We start from the raw sequence: 25,950 nt of genomic DNA, 5'->3' as shown, positions 1-25,950 counted from the left end.
ATGCTTTAAAATGCCAGTCTTGGCATGCTCCTGGCGTAATTTCTCTGACATACACAAGTGGTAATAGTTAATTTGTACCTTTCACTCACTTTTTAAAATAACATTTACTTTGTAAACTCTTTGTAACTTTGTAAACTCTTCAATTAAGACTACATAGTTCATCTATTATTATGCACAATTTGTATCATAACTACTATTCACAATTAGTAATTATGTATTATTATCTTTTAACCTTTGCTCATGGGTTAGTTTCTGTTCTGTTTCTGTAGGACTGTAAGTTCTTTTTGGTGTCCAATCACCCTCAGCCCAGGAGTGATACCAATATGAAACTGATCAGCTATAATGCTGCAAGATCCACAACCGCCACTGCCATTTCAGTGGGAATGCTGTGTTGAAAACTGTGCACCACTCAAATAATATAAATCAGTAGTGGTTCTGTGGTCAGAGTGATGAGTGGGGCAGAGATTGAAGCGAAATGTTCACAGTCATATTCTTTAATTTCTATATGGTTTTTAATTGTTTATAAACTCTCAGTTTAATATGGATTGTACACAGAATATTATTTTGGAGGCCTAGACTTGTATGTTAAATAACCGATAGATTGCCTGAACTACTTGAATCACTGTGTGCAGGAGTGTATGACAACAATCTTAAAATAAAGCGTAAATATAAAAAGTTATTAATCAGTAATTAGTGAATTGTTGCATTTTTAGTTAATTTACAAACTCTTTAAATATAGAATAACAAATATCCTACATGTTCTTCATGAAACGGTCAGAAAATAGTTAACTTGGCTCTAGAGTATGAGGGGCGTCCTTTCGTAGATTTACGCACGTCCAGGGCCCCTTCAATGGAATGACACGCAGGTTGGTCGATTACGCATGCACCGCAGTAACCAATGAAATCGATGCATTTCTAAACTGCGTATTATGGGAGTGGTGAAAGGACTTTTTAGCATCGCGCAACTTCCTTACCGGCGTTTTATCGTTGCACTGCCGTGAGGAGAAGACAGCGTTAATTTATTTACTTATTTATTGTAGCGTTTTATTTCTAGCGATAATGTTGTGTCTGTGCTTATACGTGCCAGTCCCCAATTCCGACCCCGTCGAAGTTGAGTATTTTGAGTCGAATGGATTACCTTCGGAACTGAAGTCACTATTCAAACTGAGTGTCCTTCTACCATCGCAGGAATTTTCAACCTACGAAAAATGGAGAAAGGTAGGACTCGTAAATATTAGATATTAGAACTGTGTTCAAACGGTTTACATATACGTGTAAATGTACATTTCAATCGAACTTGAATATTCTTCAAGCTTTTTTTTTTTTTTTACTCGCACACGTTCACAGTGAGTCATGCGCGGTTTCCCGTAAATTGTTTCTCTACTTCCTTTGCGCGGTTCCGTCCCATGACCATATATGGATTTGCACATCCTGAAAAAAATTCCTCCATTGGCCAACCCGGCCCGAGTGTTTTCCCACGTTTATTTCATTCGTTTTCAGAATAAATGTACGACTCCAGCTTCCTCTATTGTGAAAATGTCACCAAATCTTCTCATATTTACATAAAGGCGAAGGTCCCATCTGGGTGTGTAGAGGAAATGAGACTAGCATGTCTGATGTGAAGTACCGTTAACTGCCTAGTCAGATTCTAAAGGGGCGAACTATGTACGGTTTGATTAAACATGTACATACAGTAAGCTGATTCAAAATTTGTTTTCTTTCTTCCACAGAAAATGACAAAAACGGAGGAAAATGATGTAAACGGACAGCTAGACTTTGAAGAATTTGTTCACTACTTGCAGGATCACGAGAAAGACCTGAAGCTTGTGTTCAAAACCTTGGACAAGAGGAATGCTGGTATGAGATCACTCTGACTTGCACAGAAAAAAGGTTTTGACTGAAGGTTTATTCTTTTGTATAAACAAACGACTTTTTGTGTCCTTTAGGTAAAGTGAATGCTAACGAGATTGTGGAGTCATTGCGAGAGCTTGGTGTTCACATATCCCTTCACCAGGCTGAAAATGTTCTTAAAAGGTGAGTTTTCAATGTTTTTTATGACGTGTCCAAGTTTGTGTTAGAGAAACAAATATTACTAAATGTCCAAATCTCTGTTCTTATGAGAATTCAGAAGAGGTCTTAAAGCCCAAGTCTTGGCCTGATTGAGAATTGAGGTTCTAGCCCAAGTCTTTAACATAAGATGACCTTTGTAGCATTCACTGATGCCCAGTTAATCTGCTCTGCCTTGTTCTATCAAAATAATTAAATCTATAATAATAAACTGCACACTTTAATAATTGCTGTATGTATGCACTATAAAAAATCCAAAATAGCTCTCCAGGACTGGACCAAATAATTGTTATTCGTGGTCTGTTGTTCATGCTTGATGAGTTATGTTATTTGTGTTGTAAATGTGCATGCTTTTTGTCTCCCTTTCATTTTCTAGCATGGACAAGAATGGAACAATGACAATCGACTGGAACGAATGGAAGAACTATTCTTCAATGCAGCCCTCAGAGAACATTCCAGAAATCATCCTCTACTGGAAACACTCCACAGTAAGTTGTCCTCTTCCATCTGTTCAAAAATTATGTGCAGAATTGTAAACTCTGTTGCTCATATTGTAACCAGGGATATATAGGCAAAGGTGTATTATAAAATCTGTAAGCTTTGAGGTCATATTGCATATCTGTATTTCAAGAGGTGCAGTTATTTAATTCTGCAGTTTTTCTATTAAGATAGGAGAAACATGCACAGCTGGACATTCAAATTCTGATCTAGAACGGTCAAATGTACAGCATCTAAAATTAACCTGTTACTCCTCTCTTTTGGGACACTGTGAACTAGGACAGAGTCTGGCTAATAGGAGTAGAATAGCAGCAACTGAACCCTGGCCAGTTTCCATGTCCTTTCTGCTAACACCATGCTGCTATTTATATGTTAAATAGATGCTCAGTGCTGGTGCGTTAAGTAGCTTGCAGGGACCCTTTAACTCGTGCTCTTACGTTACACCCCCACTAAATATGAGGCCAGCTAAAGCACAAAACTTGGAAGTGTTCATCTCAATTTTTTATAGTAATTCTATGTATTTATTGCATTTGTCGTGGTGCTTTTTGTTATTCGATTTTTCTTCATTATCATTTTTGTACATTTACATGGCAGAGAAAGGCCTAATATACTGTTCACATGAGAAATTTCATGTAAATAATATGGTATCAATTAGGCTTGTGCGTTTGATGTCTGCTAATCTAGCTGACCGGCCTAGGTTAAATTTTCTCTTAAACAAAAGCTACAGTTTATAGTCTGTTGCTTTTTAACTGATGTCTTTATCTTATGAAGAATACAGTATATAGACAGCAATGCAAAGGTTTTCTGCACTGGTTGGCAATGTGTTGCAAAGTCCAAAAGGGTTTTTGTACCCAATGTCCACACTTTGTCTTTAGATAAGTGTTAATTAACCATCTCTGATATTTTGGCTAGTGCAGTGCTTGTAATCTTAAAAGGTCTTGCAGGCTCAGGTCATCTGAGCAGCACTTTCTCTGACGTGTGTTTAGCCATGACCCACTCAGTTGGACTTTGTGCCAGACCATGACTCATTGCTTATTATTGCACTGCCAAAGAACAGAATTTGTAAATTCACATCATTTTTGACTTGGTGACCCCTTTATTTGACCTGGTCCTTTGCTGTGAACTTTACAGAAGCATGGAAATTGCAAGAATATTTATTGATCATTTTTTCTCCCTCTATTTTTTCCCTATAGATCTTTGATGTGGGCGAGAACCTGATGGTTCCAGATGAATTTACCACAGAGGAACATCTGACTGGCATGTGGTGGAGGCACCTGGTGGCAGGTGGAGGTGCTGGCGCTGTGTCCCGAACCTGCACCGCTCCACTGGACCGCCTCAAAGTGCTCATGCAGGTGAGCAACCTGTATTCCCCATAGAGATTTCAGTTTACATTCTCTAGACAACTGAAGGACTACAAGAACCATAAATACTCAAGTACTTGGCTGGGCTAGCATGCATAGCTTTGTCTGCCTTTCAGCTAAGGTCATGATAAGGTGATTTCTTTGGATTGGCTTGTTCCCTATTTAGGGTGTTCTTTTCATAGACATTCTCAACTTACTTAGTACAGAAAACATAACAAATGAGAATATTGCCTTGGATAGATAACTTGTCACACAGCCCCCAAGGGCTTCACTATAATGCATGCTACTGCTGAATTCTTTCATCAGTAGGAGGAAAAGTGGGAGGATTGCACAACCCTAGCACGTTACAGGAACCCTTACGAATACGTCAGCTCTTACAAGATCCAATGACCTTTACCCAAGGGTCATAAACTGTTTAATGTGTACATAATTCAGTGCGTGCTAGAGGCTTGTCCTCACAAGATGGTTTGTACACAGCCAATCATAGCGCAGAGCATTTGGTGTGCCCCTCCCACTGCACTCTTTATTGGGTGGTGTCTTGTGAAGCTATCCCGTAACAAATGTTACAACAGCTCCATTACCTGATGACATTCTGGACTATAAACTTTCACCCAATTGTTGCTTGGCACTTTTAGAAAACTTTTGACTTTGTTCTCTTGCAACATATTCACATGTGGCAATGAGCTGACGCATACCTGCTTACGCCGGGACAGACTGACCGGCATTTTTAAAGTAAATAATTAATGGAAGATTGAGACCTAGAATTAAATAGCTGAATAGTTATGGGCTCTTTCTGTGTGAACTGTGCAGTAAATTTTGAAAAATTAAATCTGGTCTCCTCCTTGTTCCCGCTCAGGTGCACGGTTCCCGTAGCAGCAACATGTGTATCATGAGTGGGCTCACCCAGATGATCAAAGAGGGAGGTGTCCGCTCGTTGTGGAGAGGGAACGGGATTAATGTCATCAAGATCGCCCCCGAGTCTGCGCTCAAGTTCATGGCTTATGAGCAGGTACTTAATTAGTGGGGCACATATTTATTTAACCGGAATTGCAATATTTCAACAGCTGCGTAACTGAAATGATATCTCCTTATAGATCAAACGCCTAATCGGCAGTAATAATGAGACGTTGGGCATCATGGAGCGATTTGTGGCTGGATCTCTAGCAGGAGTCATTGCCCAGAGTTCTATCTACCCCATGGAGGTGAGTTGCTGGTAGTTATTAGTCATTGTTGTCACGATTGCTCTGTATGTGTAACCAAGCTGTGGATGTTAACCTTGTCCCATGTCCCATCTAGGTTCTCAAAACCCGTCTGGCTTTGAGGAAGAGCGGGCAATATGTGGGTATCTCCGACTGTGCCAAGCAGATCCTAAGGAAAGAGGGATTGACTGCATTCTACAAAGGTTACGTGCCCAACATGCTGGGCATCGTCCCTTATGCAGGCATCGATCTGGCAGTTTATGAGGTCAGTAGGAAGCGATCAAACTGAGAATGATCACCGATGCATCCATTTAGATATATGAAATAGTCAGCTTTCACCTGTCTAGCTCTGTAGTTGACTTCCATTTCACAATATTGTTACAGACATTGAAGAACACGTGGTTGCAGCGGTACGGCAATGAGAGTGCCAATCCTGGTGTTTTTGTTCTTCTGGCCTGTGGCACCATCTCCAGCACGTGTGGCCAGCTAGCAAGCTACCCTCTAGCTTTAATACGGACACGCATGCAGGCACAAGGTGAGGTTTCTGATTCTCTTCTTTGGTGCTTTTAGTGTAATTATGCATTTTGTGAATTCGCTGCACAACTTCACATATTTGTTGTATTTGGGTGAACATTCATGCATGCTCTATGTTTATGATAAATAATTTTAAGTTGAGCTTTATCTAATTGCCTCCTTTCAACCCTACAGCTACAGTGGAAGGCACTCCTCGGGTCACCATGTCTGGGCTTTTCAAACAGATTATGAAGACAGAAGGACCGTCGGGTCTCTACAGGGGCCTGACCCCTAACTTCATGAAGGTCATCCCTGCAGTTAGCATTAGTTATGTCGTGTATGAACACATTAAATCCACACTTGGTGTGAAGTCGAGGTAAGCTTGAGGGAAAGTGGCTTTTGTTAGGAGAAGAGAATTATGTAAGCTGGAGGCAACTTGGTGGACAGGAATCTCAGGACCGTAAACCTGAGGTGTGCGAAGAAGCCATCTCATTCTGTGAATGTGAAAAGGGATTGCAGCAATGTTTGTGGAAAGAAGACTCAAGGTAGACAAAATGGACTGATTATCAATGCAATATTTATTTAGATGGAAGTGACAGCTTAACTGCTTAACTGTGAAAATGGGGACCAAATTGTGCCATCTTGTTCTGTGAGCCAGGCTATACTTGGAGTAAATGGCCAAGTGCTTTTCTTTGTAGTGTCACTTGAATGATGAGGTGAAATTTTGTACTTCTTTTATGCTCATCTGTACAATCAATTGTGTCTACGTATATACAATTTCTTACAGATTGATACTTTGTTAATGAACAATACTCAGATCTGCTCTCTTTACAGAAAGGGAACGAAACACTAAAACCAATGTGCAGTATTTTTGTGTTTGTTTTGTTTTAATATCTATATGTAATTCAATAGCAGAATGAGTACATGGTGCCATTGCTATTATTAATGCTGCTAAACAATGACTAAAGTAATGTATTTATGCATACAAGACAGATATTTATTTTTGAATAATTATTCCTGTGAACCTAGGATTTGTATTAAAGCTAAGTGTATTTATTTTTGGAAGTTCCAAGTAACAAATTTAAATGTCTGGATGGAATTTGTCTGTTAATCAGAAAATGTATGCACTTTAATTGCTTTAGTCACTTTTTAATGTGCTTTATCTATTGAAGAAAGCAATTAACAAAATATTTGGCATCAGAGTTTTTATACAGTACTTTGGGACCATCTTTTGTTCAATAATACTTATTTGCATAAGTTATTGAGTTTTACACATGACTGTAATGAAGCAAGAAATGAGTTTGGAAGCCCCAAAAGTATATTTGTTTGTTTCTCTGATGCTAATTTATTTGTAAGTCTTATTCTTTGACTGTAGAAATTACCAGAACGTTCTAAAAAATCCACTTAGTTTTTTTTATGAGGTAATATTTACACAAGGTGATTTGACAGCTGGGACTTTGGGTTTTTTCTTTTAATGTGAACTGTTTCTGTATAGTGTGAATGTCCTCAGAAAAATATACTGACAAATAAGGTTAAGTTCAGTTATTTAAGTTAAGTTCAGAATGGGTGTTGTTGGTGTGTTTTATTCTTACAGAATTGTTTTTTTGTTTTTAGGGTTCTTTTTGCCCTCCTAACTCACATTATCACAGCACATGTCGTTAAACATGGAATAATGTACAGGATTTCAAACCTTTTTGTCAGTCAACTGGGTGACATTCAGTTTTAGAGTTTGGTAGAAATGTGTTCAATTTCAGTGCTTCTGTGAATGAAGCTAAGACCATGCTAGTGAGTATGTCTGCTGATCCAGACCTATAAAACAACCAATAAAGTGTTTTTTTCCCTCTTTGTAACCTGATTGATTTGACTTTCCTTGGTTTCTGATGTTATATTTGGTTAGCAGAATTTAAACTTTTGCAGTTCATGCTGAAGTTAGCCAAATATAAATTTTGAGATGACGTTTGTGAGCGGGAGAGAGAATAAATGTTTATTAAACAAACACAGCAAAGATGAAAGTGAATATGGAATGCTTGTTGCAGTCAGAAAATTAGGTGTTGTACTATTATTAATATTTCTATTTTGCAACATTTAAAATTTATTTTTGGCCTAATCTATTATTGCTCAGTGGCATCTACTTTGAAAACCGGCTCCCTTGATCTAAAAGGCATATATCATGCTGATCCATTAACTGATCCTGGGGAGATCAATGACAAATAAGCATTCTTAAAATTAGAGATGAGAGGCTACAGCTTTTACAGTAGTTAAACCTTAACACCTTAATGCAAAGCCTTAATCCCGTTCGGAATAAATGTTACAATTTGAACTCTTATTTTGAAACAAAGAAATGTTACCGGAACAACTAATCTTTCTCAGCAAAAGATCAATGTCGCTACTAGTGAAACAGATTAGCTGTTTGATTGTCAAAGCAGCTTAATGTGAGAGGAGTTTTGTAATTTTTTGTATTTGTAAATTTTCTTCGGGTCTCAAATTGTTCATGGATATTTTATGTTTGTGCATCGTGCTAAGTAGGTTACAGAAGTTGTAGAAGAAGAAGAATTTCTAATGCGGCGTAAGCTACGTTCGCTTATGTTAGTGATAGTTGGCTATTGCTAACTAATGTCTGATATTCACCGTTCTCAGTGTTATTTAACTATGATATCTAGCTAACCTACGTTTTATGCCCCAGATTGGCTTTGATGAAATGAAGTTGTTCAGGGCTGGCTGCTTTGTGCGCACATCACATGTTATCGTTACTTGGGTCATAACTTTGGTTCTGTTTCTTCATAATACAGGTATTTCTTCTCATAATACAAGTATTCATTCTCATAATACAGAGAATTTTTGTCTCATGTTTCAGTGCAGTCATAAACTAAAAGAATAAAGTGCTGATTGTTGGATTGAAATTCCTATTAACACCAGGTAGTAAATGTGATAACATTTTGTTTAATAGACCTCCGTAAGTGTGAAGAAAGAGGTGAACTTCTGAACCCAATCCTGTTTGGCTCCGTAGTACTTCTCTCAGTGATGATGTATTTCACTGTGTCACTCATGGATCCAGGTTTTGTTCTGACTGACAATGACACTCAGGTAAATAGCAAAACAGCATCTGTTTAAAATTCATACTTGGACAATTTCATCATGCTCATTAAAGTGTATTTTGTCTCTTGAAGATTATAGGGGATGACAGTAATCAAGAACTGGAAATAATGATACCACGTAATCAAAGTTTTCAACGCCCACGACGCTGTGGCTATTGTTCAATACTGGTAGTGACCTTAAGAATTTAATCCCATGTTGTGTTATTGAGTACTTGTTGGATACGTTTATTTAGACAAAAGATTTCTTTATAGAACAACCTGGAATTTTGCTTATGCAGTTATCCAGAAACAGAACCGATGAAGAGTACCAACTGCAAGAATGTTGTTTTCTTATTGCAAATAGCAACCAATGAGGGCGAGGCACTGTAAGGAATGTAAGCAGTGTGTCAGACGCTTTGATCATCACTGCCCATGGATAGAGAACTGTGTTGGAGAAAGAAATCACAGGTGGTTCTTGCTATATCTGTGCATACAGTTACTGGCTGTATCTTGGGGACTGCAGACTGCCTGGTGAGTGTGCTGTATCTATCCTTTTCTGTGCATTTCTACATGTCTCAACTGTATTTTTTACCTACTTAGAAATCGTATTGGTGGTGTTAATGCTTATTTTTGTGTGCATTCAGGTCTGGCATTACATTTGCCCCCAGCTGGCAGCAGTGGTTCATACAGAATGGCTTTCTGCTTGGTGCCCTTGCTGTGACGGGAATCTTCTCTTTGGTTGTGCTGTTGCTGCTATGCATACACCTGTACCTGGCGGCCATCAACACTACCACCTGGGAGTTCATGTCCCGCCACCGCATCTCCTATCTTAAAAGTTGCGACTCTGAAGAAAATCCTTTTGATGGAGGCATGATCTGCAATCTGTGGTTGTTTTTCTGTGTTTGCCGCACCATGGCTTGGGAAAGGGTGTACTCCAGAAGGACTAATGGGCCCTTATGACAGAGATATTCAGGACTCTCTAAGGCTGCATCCAAATTTTGGAACAGCGCACAGTACTTTTAAATGTACACTGTAAATAATTATTATGTGGAACCTAATAAAATGTCTTTGCAGTTTTATGAAAGAGTGCTTATTTCAGTCCATCCCTATGTTACGGCCCTTATCCTATTTACCCAGTGTCTATGAAACTATGTATGATATTGTGATGGTACAATTATACCACACCTAATGTAGAGTAATTTATTAGATCTGACAATAGCAATAATTTAATGAAAAATCACACTTGTGTTACCTTTAATCTTAGAAACAATATAATGAAAAAGACTGCTACGTATATATTGAAATCTTCAGAAAAAAAGCTTAAGGGCAATATCCTTGACTGTATTAACATGTAAAATTGCGTAACAAAGCCAACGTTCATGTGTAAAAACTTGACCTTATCGCACATTTGAAATCCGCCAAATTTTTTCAAAGTACTTTAGTAACAGATTGTCTATATCAAGTTTTGTGTTTTATCACTATTTCAAATGATCAGGGATGTAGACAGTGAAATGTAATTTCGGTCAAAATCCCGCCCTTTTTGTAGGTGTTTCACACAGCTCCCACTCCGCAGTGGCGCCTATCAGCTCGCAAATCCGAGAGCGAGCGGAGATTTCCGTAGGTTTGTTCTCGAAGGGGGCGGAGCTCGTGCTCAGCTTGTGTGTGGGGCGCGTGCTCTCCGAAAGAGAGCGCGTGAGTGCGGTCGGTTGGTGTGTGTGGCGGCGCGCTCGTGCGTGTGCGTGTGTATTTGCGTTTCCTCGCTGCAAGTTGTGTGGAGGAGCGCAGCACATTTTGGTGTGCTTACTTTCACATCACGTCAAGAGAGGATTTTTTACACCTCAAGAAGTTTTGGGAGAAATAATCGATCATTTTCGCCGAAAGTACTTTCCCCCTAATACCTGAAATCATGTCTGCCTCAGCGGCTAAAGTGAGTAAAAAGGAGCTGAACTCGAACCACGACGGAGCGGACGAGACCTCCGGTAAGGAGCGAGGGCCTCGTGAGCATCGCCATTTTCACTTTCTCTTTTCACTTTTAAGACGCATTTTCGCCTAATTGTAACCAGATAAACGGCAGTATGTTGTGTGTAATTTAACCGCGGTCGCCGCGTGTTCGTATGCGGTTACGACTGGCCGTAGTCGCCGCCGGTTGGATGTTGTCGGTGCTCCCGAGCGGAGGAAGGCGCCGGTGGCGGAGGCCATGTTGGCTAGCTGCTAACGGCTAACGACTCCGCTACAACGCTGACTAGCGTGACTTATTACATTTGAAACGCGCGTACGCGGCTGTCGTACAAGCGCGGTGTGTGTTTATTATTTTTTAGTTTTTTATTCTCGATGAGTATACAGCAAGTAAAAAAACCCCGCAGAATTGTAAACGGCGTTAAATGAATCATGGAGTCGCCGCGCTAGCGACTTTATTGTTGTTGTAGCTAGCGTCGTCTCCGCCATGATGTAGCTGCGCGGCTAGCCAGCGTGCTAATTGTTTGTTATACGCTCAGATGATGGAGGGAATAATCATGCGACCGGGAATCTTCAGATAACTTATAAATGTATAATAAATAAATGTTTTAGTTTTATGGGAGACACGCGTGGGAGTATGCTATTAATACTATTTGAATAATACTGGAAGGTGCCGCTTGAGAGGACACACGGGCAGGTAAGTTTAGAGTCTCCGCACATTTAAACCACGCGGCCCGAGTCGCAGGAAGCGGCGTGTGGGTCCCCCACTCAGCTGTGCCCACAGCGGCGTGTTGGGCAGCACTTCACCTCTATTAGCTGCTCCTAGCTGCTACTCTAATAATCAATCGTGTTTTATTCATTTCATGCCCCGTATTTGTTCAAAAACCTAATGTTAAGACGGAATTTGTGATGGAAAGGCGTTGGAGTAAACAAAACCCGCGCTAAATCTATTATACTTTTTTAGCATCGATCTTTGAAAGTTTTGTATATTGTTCTTTTAAAGATTTATATCTGAGCTCTGTTGAGTAAAGGCCATTTAAAATAAAGCCCAACGTGTGCTATATATCCAGTTTTGTAATATTCTAGAAAATGCTTTTGTTGGATATGCAAAATGAGTGTGTCTGAACCTATACACCAAGTGATGGAGTTGCTACTAGTTGCTGCTTAAACTGGTTAAAATGTACTAACAAATACATTTTCTTTGTTTGTGTTTGTTGGAGGGGGTGGTGTACCATAATAACACGAGTCTGCATTTGCATTTCAGAAAAGGAGCAACAGGAAGCCATTGAGCACATTGATGAAGTACAGAATGAAATCGACAGGTAATTTTATTTTACTGAACATGTTGATGTAAACATTGTTATGTAAAGGTCCTGGAATAAAACAACATGCATATGTTTGTTCATCACAGACTGAATGAACAGGCCAGTGAGGAGATCCTCAAAGTTGAGCAGAAATACAACAAGCTTCGCCAGCCGTTTTTTCAGAAGAGGTCAGAACTCATTGCCAAAATTCCCAACTTTTGGGTAACTACATTTGTGAACCACCCACAAGGTAAGCAAGAAAGAACCACACATCACCTTAAAGAGTTAAAAAAAATATTCTGAAAGATAAAAATTTCATATGGTTGTTCTCTCCAAAACAATAGTCTCTGCTCTCCTTGGAGAGGAGGATGAAGAAGCACTTCATTATCTCACCAGGGTGGAAGTAACGGAGTTCGAAGACATCAAATCAGGCTACAGAATAGATTTTGTAAGTACTATAGTTTATTGTGTAGACTCCAGATATTATGTGTGATGTCTCTTGTTCAGTATGTTTTACTATTATTGCTGCACTAAACTCTATTATGGTTCCTGGATAATAACTTCATGTTAATGTTTTCTCTTGTTTTGCAGTACTTTGACGAAAACATGTATTTTGAAAACAAAGTCCTTTCCAAAGAAATTCACCTGAATGAAAGTGGAGACCCAACTCCCAAGTCAACAGAGATCAAATGGAAACCTGGAAAGGTATTAGTGATGGTCGTCATTAATGCCTTATTTTCTCTAGAGAACTTGTGTTATTGAAGTATACATTCTCTTTTAATTATTTCTCTTTAAAGGACCTCACAAGTCGCCCCAGCCAAACTCAGAGTAAAGCAGGCAAGAAGAGGCAACATGAAGAGCCAGAGAGCTTTTTCACTTGGTTCACTGACCACTCTGATTCAGGAGCAGATGAACTGGGTGAGGTCATAAAAGATGACATCTGGCCCAATCCTCTGCAGTACTACCTGGTGAGTATGGACAACTCAGTCTGGGGGCGAGGTTCTCTTAATGCAAGGAACATGGCAAATGTTTATCTTCTGTGAAGAACCTAATGTTGACTGTTTAATTTGTCTGCAGGTTCCAGACATGGAAGATGAGGAGGGTGAAGGTGAGGAGGAAGATGATGATGAGGAAGGCCTAGAGGACATAGATGAAGAGGGAGAGGAGGATGGAGAAGAGGAGGAGGATGATGGGGAGGTAATTGACATGCCATTAATTAATTGATAGACTTGTGAAAAGTTTTGTGATACTTAAAATATCGAATTACTCGTTTCAGGATGATGATGGAGAGGATGACTGAAGCGGAAAACATTGAATATAATCCACCTTTACCTGGTCCCTGTTCCCCACTGCCCATCTGCTTCTTTGGCGATTTTTGGGAGCAAATATGCATTTTTTTTTGTTTGTTTGGGTTTGTGTTGTTTTTCCCCTGCCCATTTGTTTTCATGCTCCATTTCCTGTCCTTTATCCTGACAGTGCCATGTTGAAGTATCCCCCCCCATCCCACCATCCCATGAACAGACTCTCCCAGTAAACTGACTGCAAAATACTGCCGTTGTGGCATTTAACATCTCAGTTCCAGAGTACACTTTGAGGCAAAACACACTGTAGTATCAGCAGCACGCTGTCTGGAGTAGACTTGCAAATAGCATTTTCTTTTTTATATATATAAATGTATATGCATATTTCTTCCTGTTTGTGATTAAATGAACAAAAGCCATGGTGCATAGTGACGTGTGAGTTCCAGCATCCTTCACTGCTTTCCTTTACTCATGGCATTGCCACCCATCCTTTGTTTTTTCCTCCTCCCTGGTCAAGCTTGTGGTTTACGCAACATAGAATTCACAAGCTCATCATTCCTGTCCCTTCTGTAATCTTGTCAGTTTAAGGGGGGGCTAAATTTCAATGAGGTATGAGGGAGGAAATAGGGTATTTGGACAACATGGATTTTTTTTTATTATTTTTATCTTGTCTTGTTTTACAGACATTTCATCAAATTTGAAATGACATTTTTGATAAAGAAAAGAATAAAATAAAAAAAAACTTAATCATGCTTGTAAATTTTGGCCCCATTACCTTGGTTAAAATTTGTGTAGTGTATGTTCTACTAACCTGCTTCTCACAAGAGAAACCTAGCTGTTCAGTTTGCTTTGTTAAAATAAAACTTAATGTGAACAAAATGTTTGACATTTCTCCACCTGTAATAGTTAAGACAACGTGAAAAAAATGATTTCATTGATATAAAGCACTGCAACTGCCAGATGCAAGTGACTTTCTTTCCAGGTGCATTCTAATAAAGCCCTTGTTACATTTGATTACATTTGGGCTGGTCAACTTTTAAAAGCCTTTGGTGTCATCAGAAGCGTGGACGCGAACTGTTCCTGCAGCAGTCTGTGGACGATGAGAGCCACAAAGGTTTGGTCCGAGTCCTCGAATTCTTGTCTAGTCACAGTCTTCGGCCAGTCACTTGGTTGAAACGCCCAGCCTATAATGGAAAACCGCACAAGTGGGTTTAGTTTCGCAAATTTGCCAGTGTGTATTTGCGAACGTTTAATGTGCAATGACCCACCTAGATGTGTTTTGCACCGGGGGCATGTGGCTACGGTCCACGAATAACCGGGGAACCAGGTGAAATGCTTATCCGATGGCCAATGCTTAAACACATCTGCTCTTCTTAAAGTGATCACTTCGAACTGGAACCCTTGAGGATTTTCAAAAAGCTGCACAGGAGTTTTTTGTTTCCCGATGATCGTGTTGTTCCGCTGAGACAGGGCCAGTCGACTCGGGACAAAATTCACATCTTTCTCAAACGCCACTTCATGTCCGCAAGATCTGCACAGCAGCAAGTCCTGTGAGCTAGAGCACGCATGAGCCCGGCCTACCCTCACACACCAGACTGTCAGGAAGGTAATGACCCAAAGAGACGTGTGGAACTCTGTTAAATGCATCGCCAGGAACTCTCTCTTTACTAAATACATGTTTAAGTCGCTAGATCCACTCAAACCTCGTTCTACCAAAAATGTCCGCGGTTTGTTTAGCAGGAGACTAGAGGTGAAAGCTATTGGAGGTCAAATCTGGAAATCATCGCTTGACTGGTTTTATTACGCCCCTGCAAAAACATTTGGTGTAATGTCACAGAACCAGAATTATTACTCTTGGGGGTAAAAAAAGAAAGAAAAACAATGTTGGAGCTATGCCACCTTCCCCCAAAGTTAAGGTCACATGTCACAAAGCAAGAAAAAAATTAATATTGCCACCTATAGGTGGGAGGATGAACGAACAAAAAGGTTGAATTTATTTATATAGCGCTTTTCACAATACAAGCTTTTACAAAGATGATTCATAAATGCCCGAATCCCTAAAGACCAAACCAGAGGCGACAGTGACGAGGGAAAAAGCTCGTAAATGGTGATCTAGTGAAGGACTTTGGGACGGTGGACGATAGAGGAGCGTTTCTGATGCTGCAGCGTCACATTACCAATCACACCTACTTGTGGTAGAAAAAAGAAACATAGACCTGCGTTCGCTTTGTTTGCTATTTTCGTGTAATACATTTTTCAGTTTTACGAACTTTCTGATCCTGGACAAGTATATAAAACGTTAATTTTTGTCTTAAGCCGATTGTCTCCAATAGTATTATTATTTTTTATTCGTAGGCGTCTGACCCGGAAGTCGTTACAGAGTGCGATACGATTTTCTAAAAATTCGCTGGTGTTTTCGGGTATCCAGTTCTGCATTACAATTTAAACAGTGTGATATCCAATTTACACTCAGACCGGGATTTAAGTATCCAGGGATTAATTAGGATTACGTGCTCTCTCCTTGTATGCAGCAAACGTTTCTTCCTTTGATTGATCAATTTAAACAAAATCAGCAGGAAGGAGATAGTGGTCTGAAGTGGACAAATAATAAGATGTTGTAAAATGACTGTAGGCTATACATTTTCATATTGGTGGACAAAATACTGTGTACTGGTTTGTACATTAGTACAACAAAAATAGATTGAACTATTAAAATAAACTGAATTGGTATGTCCTACCTCCAGGAATCCCAACCAATGAACTATAAAGCAAAGCACAATGGCAATACACTGACCAGTGTGATGAAAACAAAAAAATGATGCATGTACAAGACAAGACATCCACATTTGCCTTTTATGACCTCGTATGTGCTGCATCCTGCAGACAACCCAGATCACACTTACTTACACCCACCCTTACACACACTGGCATGGAGCAATAATGAGAACAGAAAGTCTGCTCATTTTCACATTTACTCATTATAAAACTCTAAATATAAACATTCATCTACAATTAATTCCACCATTAGCATACATAAAGAGGCTACATTCAGTGAGTGGCATCATTCCAAGGTAAGGCTTATGGCATGCTTACTGAATGCACGGATAAACCTGACAAGTTGAAGAAGAAAAACAAACAAATATACCACTAATTAAAAGGCCATATCTCCCACCCCAATAACTTTTAAAATCTCTTTCGTGATAAAGGAAATACAGTAAAAACAGATTAAGCACAAGCATATGGGGGGGGGGAATCCATAATTATTCTGCTAACATACACAGAAACTGATGCAAGCACATAGCAACATAAAAGCCTTGTATTTTTCAGTTAATTGCAGAATAAAGTCTGAGGGCCTTCATTACTAGTATTATAGTTAAAATGCTAAATAATAGTATCAGCTGTCAGGATCTCCAGAAGGCTGAGGTCAGCTGTCCTTTAGGTGGATCAATCTGCTTGTTTCTTAAAGCGCTCTGGGTTAGAAAGAAATAAAACATAAGCACTCCATTTCTTTTTTTATTTTACAAAACATAGACGTAGAAGATAAATATAATAAGAATGCATAACTAAGAAACGACATACGGAGTCATTCGTTTCACACAACCTTCCATTCCCAATATTAATATTCAGAGTATTTAAGGTAAAGATGACACTCAAAGTTTCCCTCCTAGCTTACCTGTAGAAACTGTTTGAGTCTAGTCAGTGAACCTAACTGTCCAGTGCTGGTGACTGCTTCAATCCTGTGATACAGAGCAAGTAAGCCCAGGTTAATTCAGTCTTACAGGCCTCTGTAATATAGATGCATTTGTTCAACACCAAACAACTGTTTCATTAATTCTGTCAGTCAGAATTAAGCATTAACACTTAAGCATGAACAGGTGAGCATTAAGCCAACTGTGTACAAAAATCATTTCCAGAACATGCATTGCAGTGGCTGTACCTGGAGATGTATTCCTCTTTGATGAGCATTAAGAGCTTCCAGAACTGCCCTTGATATTGTTTCAATAGAGCGTTCCCACTAACCTGCACATGTTTAAAAGGGAGATGCCAAAATACAAGACATGGAGGACATAAGAATATCCAATATCTCTATACAAGAGTTCGTAAGACATAGGGGAAAGTAAGCCCATAAATGTCAGTAGGTTTTACCTCAAGAAAGTCGAACAAAAGAGTTGCTGTGACGTCAGCAATAGGCTCCATATTCAGCATCTGAGCCAACCAGCGCCAGCCGTGATTCAATCCATGATGGCCAGGCTGTAATGGACAGTCACAAAGGGATGAATCAAGAAAATAAAAGAAATATCTGCAAACATGTTCACATCGTTTACATCAGATAATATGAGGAAGGCTACCCCTTGTTTATTACTATGAGGCCATCGTAGCTGTATTATGGCAGCATAGAGTCGGATCATCCCAGACATCCTCTTCAAGAAACTGTCCTGTCCCTCCACCCCCGAGTCGTTCACACGATATCCAAGAATCCTACAGGCCAAGAAACATTTCTGATCAGGTTGAATGCAACCAGTCTGATCCTGCATAGCTCAAACTCCAAATGTTTTAGAGGTGATGGTAGAATTTTTTCAAATGAGTTCTCCCCGAGGAGTTGGTGATACATCCATACCTTTGATACTCCTCTATGGAGGTGCCCTGCTTCATAACTGGATAGTGGGGAACAGCATAAGGACACTTCTTGTGGAGGTGGGCCAGGATGAGGTTTCCCACGGTGGGGTGCAGCTCCCACACCCCTGAGGCCACCACAGCAATGGGGAATGCCGCCTCATGGTGAGAGGCCACTTCCTCTTCTCCTTGTTTCTGTGGACAAGTTTATTAGTAACCTTGTTACATAATTTAATTTATGTTCTCAATGGTAAAAAAAATCAGTGTCCAGCAATAGTGATTCTAAAAAATTAAATATTCTGCAAATATTACATTGCATGGTAAGATCGGGTGTAGTGCTGTAAATGCTTCAAGCTCATGTGAATGTGCATATTATGCCTTCTGATAAACTGCTTTAGCTGATCCCAAGTCTACTGTATGTCGGACATGTCACCCAAGATGCTCTCACTAAATGCTACAGTGAATGTACATGTGAGCTTTAAGGCATCCTTTAAAGTACATGGGTTTCCTGTGGAGAGGCACTTGTGCGCAGTTTATTCCAGAAGCATGTATATAAATATTTATTCTGAATAAATAAATAAATACACTGACATAAAAAAGATAAAAGACATTGACATTATTGGTTTTCTTAAGTAAATTATGCCTAATCACAACAAATACAAAATACTTGTAACAACTTTGACTTATATAATATACTTACCACAAACTTTTCTGCTAATTTATAGCTAACAAATTCCAGCCCATGAGGATGGTGGGATGTTGATACAGATTTTCCACCCGAGACAACTTGCCGCCCTGATAACAATTTATCAATCTTGTCAAAGATCTCCTTCAGCTGGGAACCTAGATTTCATTCAGGAAAAAAAAAAGTTTCAAGAAAAAAACAGTGATGAAAGGTGTTGTAGCAGCCATAGTTTTTAAGAATTTTCAAAAGGCAAAAAAAATCTAAAGCTCTTCATGGAGGAGCACAAATCCAAAGGCTAATATTTGTGGGCTTTAGAAATGTAGTTAAACTCACCTGAAATGCTGGAGATCTGGCTCACAGGAATTGTCGCAGCTTTCTGAAGTTCCATTCTCAACTTCTTTGTCTGTACCAATGGACAAAAAATATAACTGCATGTTTATAAAATGTATTCATAAAATAATGTCATTACTTGTGTGAAATGCTAAATAAAAGTATATAAATAAATGTATAAATATACAGACAAACATACGAACAAACCTAGTGATGGTTAGTTTATATTTAATTACATTTAAGGCCAGAGACTGACCTGCGTGTCCTTTGCATTGTTCAGATCTTCAAATGAGTGGGTGTACTGGCAGGCCAGATCCTGCAGCTCTGTGTACCACTTAAATGTGCTGTCTTCAGCTACAGCCTGCAGGCCTGTATGTAAGCAATGTTAGAACATTTGACTCTTCACATTTCCACTCTTCAAGGAAACACAAGTGTGGAGACTAACCACGAGATTCTGTGGCGAACACCTCTTAAATAGGCAGAGTAAAACAAAATGGACAAAGAGCTTTGGGCCATGACATGTTCTATTTAGGTAGTTCAGAGTTGTTTTATCAGCTGATCCAAGGGTCCTTAAGAGGACATGCCCCGTGATCAAAAGCGGGGCAAAAGGAAGCAGTACTCAGTTCTGTTGAATCTGAGTGGGATAGGTAGCCAGTACTCTTTAAGGACTGATGTCATTTTTTTGCTAATCTTTACATGTGCTTGTACTCTGGCTACTAGATTTTGAACCCTCTATAGCAGGGGTACTCAAATAGAAATGATGACGGGCCACATTTTATTTTTTCAATCACTGAAGGGGCCGGTTAGAGGGGGGGGGGGGGGGGTATTATGTTGTGTTCTAGAGAGTAAAAATTCACAGCTGAGTCACAGGTACGCCCTGGGTTTGATATAGTACACACAATGGTCAGGTATGCCTGGAAGCAGGTCAAGGCAATACCAGTTCATATACCAATATCAGCCTACCCAGTCTTGGGTGGTTTCAGCAGTAAACAATGGTCTACTTTGTCAAGTGCTGCACTGAGATAAAGAACCACCAGTACAGACACGTTACTTGCATCATGATTGAACAAATTCATCACACTTGTCATTAGATAGTTCTAATGGTTAATAAGCTCGTCAATAAAAATAGAAAAAAAAATTATAGTAATAGTAGAATTACTTTGGAGTCTATGAATCAGGCTTGAAAAGTAGGCCGTCCTTGCATTGATGATCTGCATGCTGAATTCAATTTGCAAATGTTTTTTCAAATTTCAAACTGGACAGTGAGCTTAGTCTGCCTCCATTTTTGTTCTGTAATCCTGCAGTTTCTACATAACCCAACAGTTACATAATCTTGCAGGACTGTGTAGGCTGAATAACTGTTATATAAAATTCAGCTGTTCTACCACTGTGGGGTTTCACCTTGTTTTTGGACTTGGTCTTTAGCAGATGGTGCTGGACTCTTCTTTTGTTTTTCTTGCTGCACTTTCAACTCTGCCTGTTTCTTCCTCTCATCTTCCTCCTCCTGCTCCTTCTTCTTCCTCTCCTGAGCTTGAGTGACCTGCTCTTGCAGGGCTCTGAGAAGTGATCTCATTTCCTGTAAGGCCCGCTCTGCCACGGTCATGTCCTCCACACTGGGGAACTGTCCCTAAGTGGTCCATACAGTACATTCATAGTCAGAATTCAATAGAGTAAAACAAACGCTCTAAAAAATGCTGGTGGAACCCTTGAAATGATCATGAAATTATAATTTTCCATAAGAAACAAAGCAAAATAAATGAAAAGAAAAATGACAACTCACTTCAGCTGTAGTGCGAATCACCTCTGAGACCTGTGAGCAAAGCTGATTCCCACGGGTGATGTAGGAGGTATGATCAAGGGTGGGGCCTGGTTGTGTTGGGGGAGCAGGTTCCAGGAGTTGATTGAGTTGAAGCACCTCTTCTTGAATGGCATTAAGTGTCCTCAGCCTCTCCCTGCCCTCCACCTGCCTCTGCCTCTCAAGCTCCGCCTCCCGTAACCGCTGCTGCTCCGCCTCCCGCAAACGCAGGTTCAGAATCTGATCAAGCAAATACATTTCAGCATGACTATTTTCCAAGGTCAAAGGACACTCAAAATATCAGTCCTCCTTGGCTTGTACAAAGTAGAATATAGAATATAACTAAAATTTTAATTAATTAATTTTCATTAACCCCCAGAAAAATTCTGTTTTGTCTTATTTGTGCAACCCCTTGTTGAATTAATAAAATATATCTAAAGACAGAGACGGATTCATAAGAATAATTTACGTTCACATTTGATACTGACTTTCACATTTGTTAAACTGTAATTATTGGAAACATTTTGGACAGAATAAGATTAAAATCTCTGCTGCATGTCAATTCCTACATTGGACCACCACTGTTTCTACCACCAATTTCACTGTGCTAACCAAAATGTTAACAGTAGCAAACCCCAGTATGATGCCACTTCAGATTGCAGTAAAAACCCTCTTTAGGATAGATGCTCATTACTGGCTGGTAATGAGCATGAAATAGGTATGAAATTTAGGCTGTTTTAAACATTGAAATGGCATTGGAATAGGGAAAGATGAAGGATTAGGGATTCGTGCAACAAAGACTAGAAACTCTTGCCATTGGTAATGTTTTATTTTTCTTGCTTACTTTTGTTCTGTGTCTGTGTTCTTCTTTCAGTTTCTCTTGACGTCCAAGCATTTCCTGGGTCCTTTTAAAGATAGGAAAACAATCAATTGTGACATGGAAACATTTGGAAATACTGAAGGGCTATTGTGAAACAATCTTAGCATTAGCGTTTAAATCCTAAGAGGTGAAAGAATCTAGATAGAAAATGTGACTGCATATAGCATGAGTGCAGTTTGAAGAACAGGCTGTGGGATCCATACTCCTTTTCAATCATGTCCCTCATGCTCTGGTACTCCTGCCTCTGCTTCAGCTCCATGAGCTCCTCAAAGCGTTTCAGCTGCTCTGATTCTCGGCTGGCCACCGACACCACCAACCGCTGCTGCAGCTCCTGCCTTAAGCTCAGCTCTGACTGCGAGAAAGGAAAAGAAAGAAGAGAATTTAATCAGCATCCCCTAAAACAAGATCAACGCACATCAAAACATTTAAGGTCATAGCAGAAAGGTTTTGCATCAATCAAGTGCATGTGCACTTCTAACTTCAGGAATGCCACACCTTGGCTTTAGCCCGATGGTTTTCCTCACAGATGCGGATGCAGCCTGCCATTTGAGTGGCCCTAGGTGATAGGAGGGAGATGGCTGGGGGTGGAGTGCAGCTGAGCACAGGGCTGAGGTCACCAGAGGAGTCGGAGTTCTCCAGTATATCCTCACTCACCTAGCACATAACGACAAAGTTAAACCACCGACTCCATACAAATCATTATACACAATAATTTTAAAGGTGACAACTGCCTTTTATTTTTAACCCTTAAGAGATCTTACCTTTCCCCCATTCTCAGTAGCAACTAGTGTTAGAGACGTGGAGGGTGAGACTGGAGTAGTGAGTGTGTGATAAGGACTGATAGAAACTGAAGTGTAGATGGGGTCATTTTCAGTGGTCCCTGGGCTCGTATCACGAGTGGGGGAAACAAAGGATGAGACTCTGCTCAGATTCTTCAAAATATGCCCCGAAAGAGGCGACAGGCTGGTAACTTCTTTACAGCCTGCTAAAATGTCCTGGAGATTTAAAAGAAATAATTTTTGAAATATACAGAACATTTGTTAAGGCAATGGTGACAATAACAGTAATGAGATATAGGTATCCTTATAGCCCAACACATTACACATGTAGTTAGCTGCATTATCCCATTTAACTTACAGAAGTATGGAAGCCCATTCCCGCCACCTAAAATAAAAAAAACAGCACATATATATTTTTTTTCTCATTATTAAGTAAATTGCTATCTCATTATTTCGAGATACTAAGTCATTATTTTGAGACACTACATTATTAGTATCTCAAAATAATGACTTAGTATCTCGAAATAATGAGATATCAATTTACTTAATAATGAGAAAAATATATATATATGTGCTGTTTTTTTTTTATTTTAGGTGGCGGGAATGAGCTTCCATACAGAAGCAATATTCATTGTGCCTTGTTATTTTTAGTGTGCTAGCTATATGATGGGTAAAACTACGTAGTAGCAATCTTAGCTGAGAAGTTCTTTTCCTAGTTATCATGTAATACGTAGAAAGGGGTTAACCCTACAGGAATCAACCTCTGTAGCTACATAAATGTTATTTACATTTTTTTTATTGTTGAAAATGTGGTTGGCAGTTGTTAGCTAGTCAGTCGAACAGGTAAATTAGCCAGCCAGCTAACTCAGTATTATGATAAAACTGGTGTGAAGTTTGATGCAAGCTTTTTTATTACCTCCCCTTTTTCAAGCCAGTCCGGACTGTATTTAATTCTTCCCTTTGGTGAGTTTTTCAAAGCCTCCAGTGTATCCCATCTTAGATTTTCAGCTGGCATTTTCATGTAACACTGCACATTTAGATGTAATACCTTATCCCAATGTTGATTAACACACGGGTCACCCAACTTAACTATTTCAACCTTTTCCGCACAAGCTGAATTTCCGCTTCCCAAGTGCTAGAAATTAAAAGTCTTAGTATGTTATTAAAATTAAAACGAATTAAAACGAGTTATCATTAGTTTAACATATAGGTCACCGTTTACACTCGCATTGTGCGGTTTGGTAATAAAAAAAATTGGCGATAAAAAAAAAAAAGTGTAAAAAAAAACCCGTCATCATACAAGACCGGTGGGTGGCAGTAGGGAGCACCTCTAAATCCAAGAAGAAGTGAGCATGATGGCAGGGTCAGAGTCTTGGAGGGTATGTTCTGAAATATTGTTTATATATCGAATTTGTTTATTTCATGTTTGATCAGACAAGACTCAACAACCTCTTGCTTGAACATGATGTTATTTATCCGTTACGCGCATATTGTCTAGTTATCTTCTGTATCGTTTTAAGAATATGAGCACTAAATTGCTAACTTAGTTTACATTTGGACTGTAGTGTAGTGTGAAGTGCGTTGCCCTACCTAACCACAGATTCACTATGCTTTCCAACAAATCTGTTTCTAAATCTGCATATATCCTAATCTCAGCCACCACGGGAATGTGATGTCTACTGGAGTGAATACAAACATTGTAAGAGATTATGGCACCGCTTTCATCACTACTACACTTTCGGGACATCACCATTATGCCAGCAGTGGAAAGATGACTACGGTGCATGCAGAGATTGGGAAAAGACCCACAGTGCACATGCCAAGGTCTGTGTCCACTGTAAAGAACAGCATTACCTGGTGTTTTGGTGCAGAGGCAATCATCAAGGTTTTAATGAGTTCTGTTTATATTGTGCCTTTCACAAACCCAATGATGCTTTACAATGTGAAGGAAAAAACAACAAAAAAGCATTAAGGAAGAGAAAAGTGTGGAGATTAGCTTTAAGGGAAGAGAGTAGAACAGTGACAAGGTGACTGGAAGGGAGTCCTAAAGTTTAGAAACAGCAGGACTGAAAAAACCTGCCACCAGCTGATGAGTCTCGATGTGTCGGACTGCCAAAAGAGCTGAGGGTGTGGCGAGGACAGTAAGGATGAAGGTTAGTGAGTTATGAAAGGGAAAAGCTATGAAGGACTGTGTAAATTAGCAGAAGTATTGTAGTGACGCTGATGAAGAATGGGGTGATGCGTGCAGTCTTGCTCCTGGATGTTGAGCTTACAGAGAAACACTGATTAATCAGGGTAGCATTTAGGAAGTGCAGAAGAAAGTTCAAAGAGCACATTTTCTTTACATTACCTTCTTTGTCTCCAGTAGTTGTGTATGCTTTTGTATTTATTTTAGTGCCACATTACTTATTTCTTTACTTATTTACTGTTTTCTCAGGAGTGTCTCCAGGAAAGTGAAAGGAAGCGAGTGTCTGAGCAAAGAAACGTTACTCCAGTTTGGGAGCTGAGAGAAAAGCCCCCAGCTGACTGGCACATGCCTCTTAATCAGGACAAGTCACAGGACTCTTGAAAATGTGCACTCACAATCATTGTCTATAAAATCAAACCTTTCAATAGGCATTTATCTTAAGTTACATTTTCTATAGAGCCATAACAGTTGCTTATATATGTGTACAGATAACTTCTTTTAACAGGTGTTATGTTCTTCATATTTGATTAAGTATAAGGACTTTAATAAAAGTGTTCAAATAAAATTGAATTTTGAAGTGAATTTAAAACTGTTATGTATAATTTAGCTTGCACGAATGAATGAATAGAATGCCTTAGTGCAGGGGTGCCCACAACTTTTCAGCTTGCGAGCTACTTATAAAATGACCATGTCAAAATGATTTACCTACTATAATAATGCAAAACAGATTGGGGGGGGGGGTGTTCCTTTCACTGGATCTAAGGGGCCAAGCCCAGCTCCTGAAAAACAACCCCACACCATAATTCCCACTCCACCAAACTTTACACTTGGCACAATGCAGTTAGACAAGTACTGTTCTCCTTGCAACTGCCAAACTCAGACTCGTCCATCACTGCCAGATGGAGAAGCGCAATTCGTTACTCTAGAGAACGCGCCTCTACTACTCCAGAGTCCAGTGGCGGCATGCTTTACACCACTGCATCCAACGCTTTGCATTGCACTTGGTCATGTATGGCTTGGATGCAACTGCTCGACCATGGAAACCCATTCCATGAAGCTCTCTGCGTTAATGGCTCTGGATAACGTGGATTGCTGGAGTCCCCAAGCTTTAGAAAAGGCTTTATAACCCTTTCCCAACTGATAGATCTCAATTAATTTTTTTGGATCTTGGTATGATGTGCAGCCTTTAAGGATCTTTTGCTGTACTTCACTTCCAGGCAAGTCCTATGTAAGTGATATCTTGATTGAGAACAGGTATGGCAATTAATTTTTCACAGTGCCATGTAGGTCTGGATTTTTTTCTCCCATAATAATAAAAAACATCACTTCAAAACACTGCATTTTGTGTGTACTTGTGTTGTTTTTGACTAATATTTCAATTGGCTTGATATTCTGAAACATTTTAT

At 39.6% G+C, this 25,950-nt stretch overlaps 5 protein-coding genes across 8 annotated transcripts; 4 read left to right on the top strand and 1 right to left on the bottom strand.

The window, feature by feature from the left end:
- Positions 1 to 972: 972 nt before the first annotated feature.
- slc25a25a (solute carrier family 25 member 25a) lies at positions 973 to 7,488 on the top strand. The gene is made up of 10 exons (XM_077003427.1): positions 973 to 1,218; positions 1,731 to 1,857; positions 1,947 to 2,034; positions 2,444 to 2,555; positions 3,759 to 3,917; positions 4,783 to 4,935; positions 5,021 to 5,128; positions 5,223 to 5,390; positions 5,510 to 5,660; positions 5,834 to 7,488. Exons 1-10 carry the CDS (start codon positions 1,060 to 1,062, stop codon positions 6,016 to 6,018), a joined length of 1,410 nt encoding a protein of 469 aa, XP_076859542.1. The 5' UTR covers positions 973 to 1,059; the 3' UTR covers positions 6,019 to 7,488.
- Positions 7,489 to 7,974: 486 nt separating this feature from the next.
- Positions 7,975 to 9,789, top strand: zdhhc12a (zDHHC palmitoyltransferase 12a). 4 transcript variants are annotated; one of them, XM_077001232.1, is made up of 7 exons: positions 7,975 to 8,070; positions 8,165 to 8,204; positions 8,322 to 8,427; positions 8,586 to 8,722; positions 8,806 to 8,901; positions 9,077 to 9,243; positions 9,357 to 9,789. In XM_077001232.1, exons 3-7 carry the CDS (start codon positions 8,337 to 8,339, stop codon positions 9,670 to 9,672), a joined length of 807 nt encoding a protein of 268 aa, XP_076857347.1. In that variant the 5' UTR covers positions 7,975 to 8,070; positions 8,165 to 8,204; positions 8,322 to 8,336; the 3' UTR covers positions 9,673 to 9,789. The 4 variants fall into 4 exon arrangements, with proteins under 4 accessions (XP_076857347.1, XP_076857345.1, XP_076857346.1 ...); XM_077001230.1 differs by having other exon boundaries at positions 7,980 to 8,204; XM_077001231.1 differs by having other exon boundaries at positions 7,980 to 8,223.
- Positions 9,790 to 10,385: 596 nt separating this feature from the next.
- On the top strand, positions 10,386 to 13,705 carry seta (SET nuclear proto-oncogene a). The gene is made up of 8 exons (XM_077003422.1): positions 10,386 to 10,691; positions 11,933 to 11,990; positions 12,080 to 12,222; positions 12,317 to 12,420; positions 12,564 to 12,677; positions 12,770 to 12,940; positions 13,050 to 13,169; positions 13,249 to 13,705. Exons 1-8 carry the CDS (start codon positions 10,619 to 10,621, stop codon positions 13,270 to 13,272), a joined length of 807 nt encoding a protein of 268 aa, XP_076859537.1. The 5' UTR covers positions 10,386 to 10,618; the 3' UTR covers positions 13,273 to 13,705.
- Positions 13,706 to 16,112: 2,407 nt separating this feature from the next.
- On the bottom strand, positions 16,113 to 23,477 carry gle1 (GLE1 RNA export mediator). The gene is made up of 16 exons (XM_077003420.1): positions 23,273 to 23,477; positions 22,339 to 22,572; positions 22,073 to 22,231; positions 21,781 to 21,929; positions 21,542 to 21,602; positions 20,683 to 20,937; positions 20,304 to 20,529; positions 19,159 to 19,271; positions 18,906 to 18,975; positions 18,588 to 18,730; positions 17,892 to 18,082; positions 17,623 to 17,752; positions 17,420 to 17,524; positions 17,211 to 17,293; positions 16,947 to 17,010; positions 16,113 to 16,743 (listed from the first exon to the last, which is right to left on the bottom strand). The coding sequence occupies exons 1-16, from the start codon at positions 23,375 to 23,377 to the stop codon at positions 16,675 to 16,677; spliced, it is 2,157 nt and encodes a 718-aa protein (XP_076859535.1). The 5' UTR covers positions 23,378 to 23,477; the 3' UTR covers positions 16,113 to 16,674.
- Positions 23,478 to 23,583: 106 nt separating this feature from the next.
- c4h22orf39 (chromosome 4 C22orf39 homolog) lies at positions 23,584 to 25,882 on the top strand. Its single transcript, XM_077003426.1, has 3 exons — positions 23,584 to 23,735; positions 24,013 to 24,180; positions 24,794 to 25,882. Exons 1-3 carry the CDS (start codon positions 23,709 to 23,711, stop codon positions 24,923 to 24,925), a joined length of 327 nt encoding a protein of 108 aa, XP_076859541.1. The 5' UTR covers positions 23,584 to 23,708; the 3' UTR covers positions 24,926 to 25,882.
- The last annotated feature ends 68 nt before the right edge of the window (positions 25,883 to 25,950 follow it).

Source organism: Brachyhypopomus gauderio, chromosome 4 (genome assembly GCF_052324685.1).
Source record: "Brachyhypopomus gauderio isolate BG-103 chromosome 4, BGAUD_0.2, whole genome shotgun sequence".
Classification (NCBI taxonomy): domain Eukaryota; kingdom Metazoa; phylum Chordata; class Actinopteri; order Gymnotiformes; family Hypopomidae; genus Brachyhypopomus; species Brachyhypopomus gauderio.
Note: the sequence above shows the minus strand (reverse complement) of the source record. Positions and strands in the feature narration are given on the sequence as shown.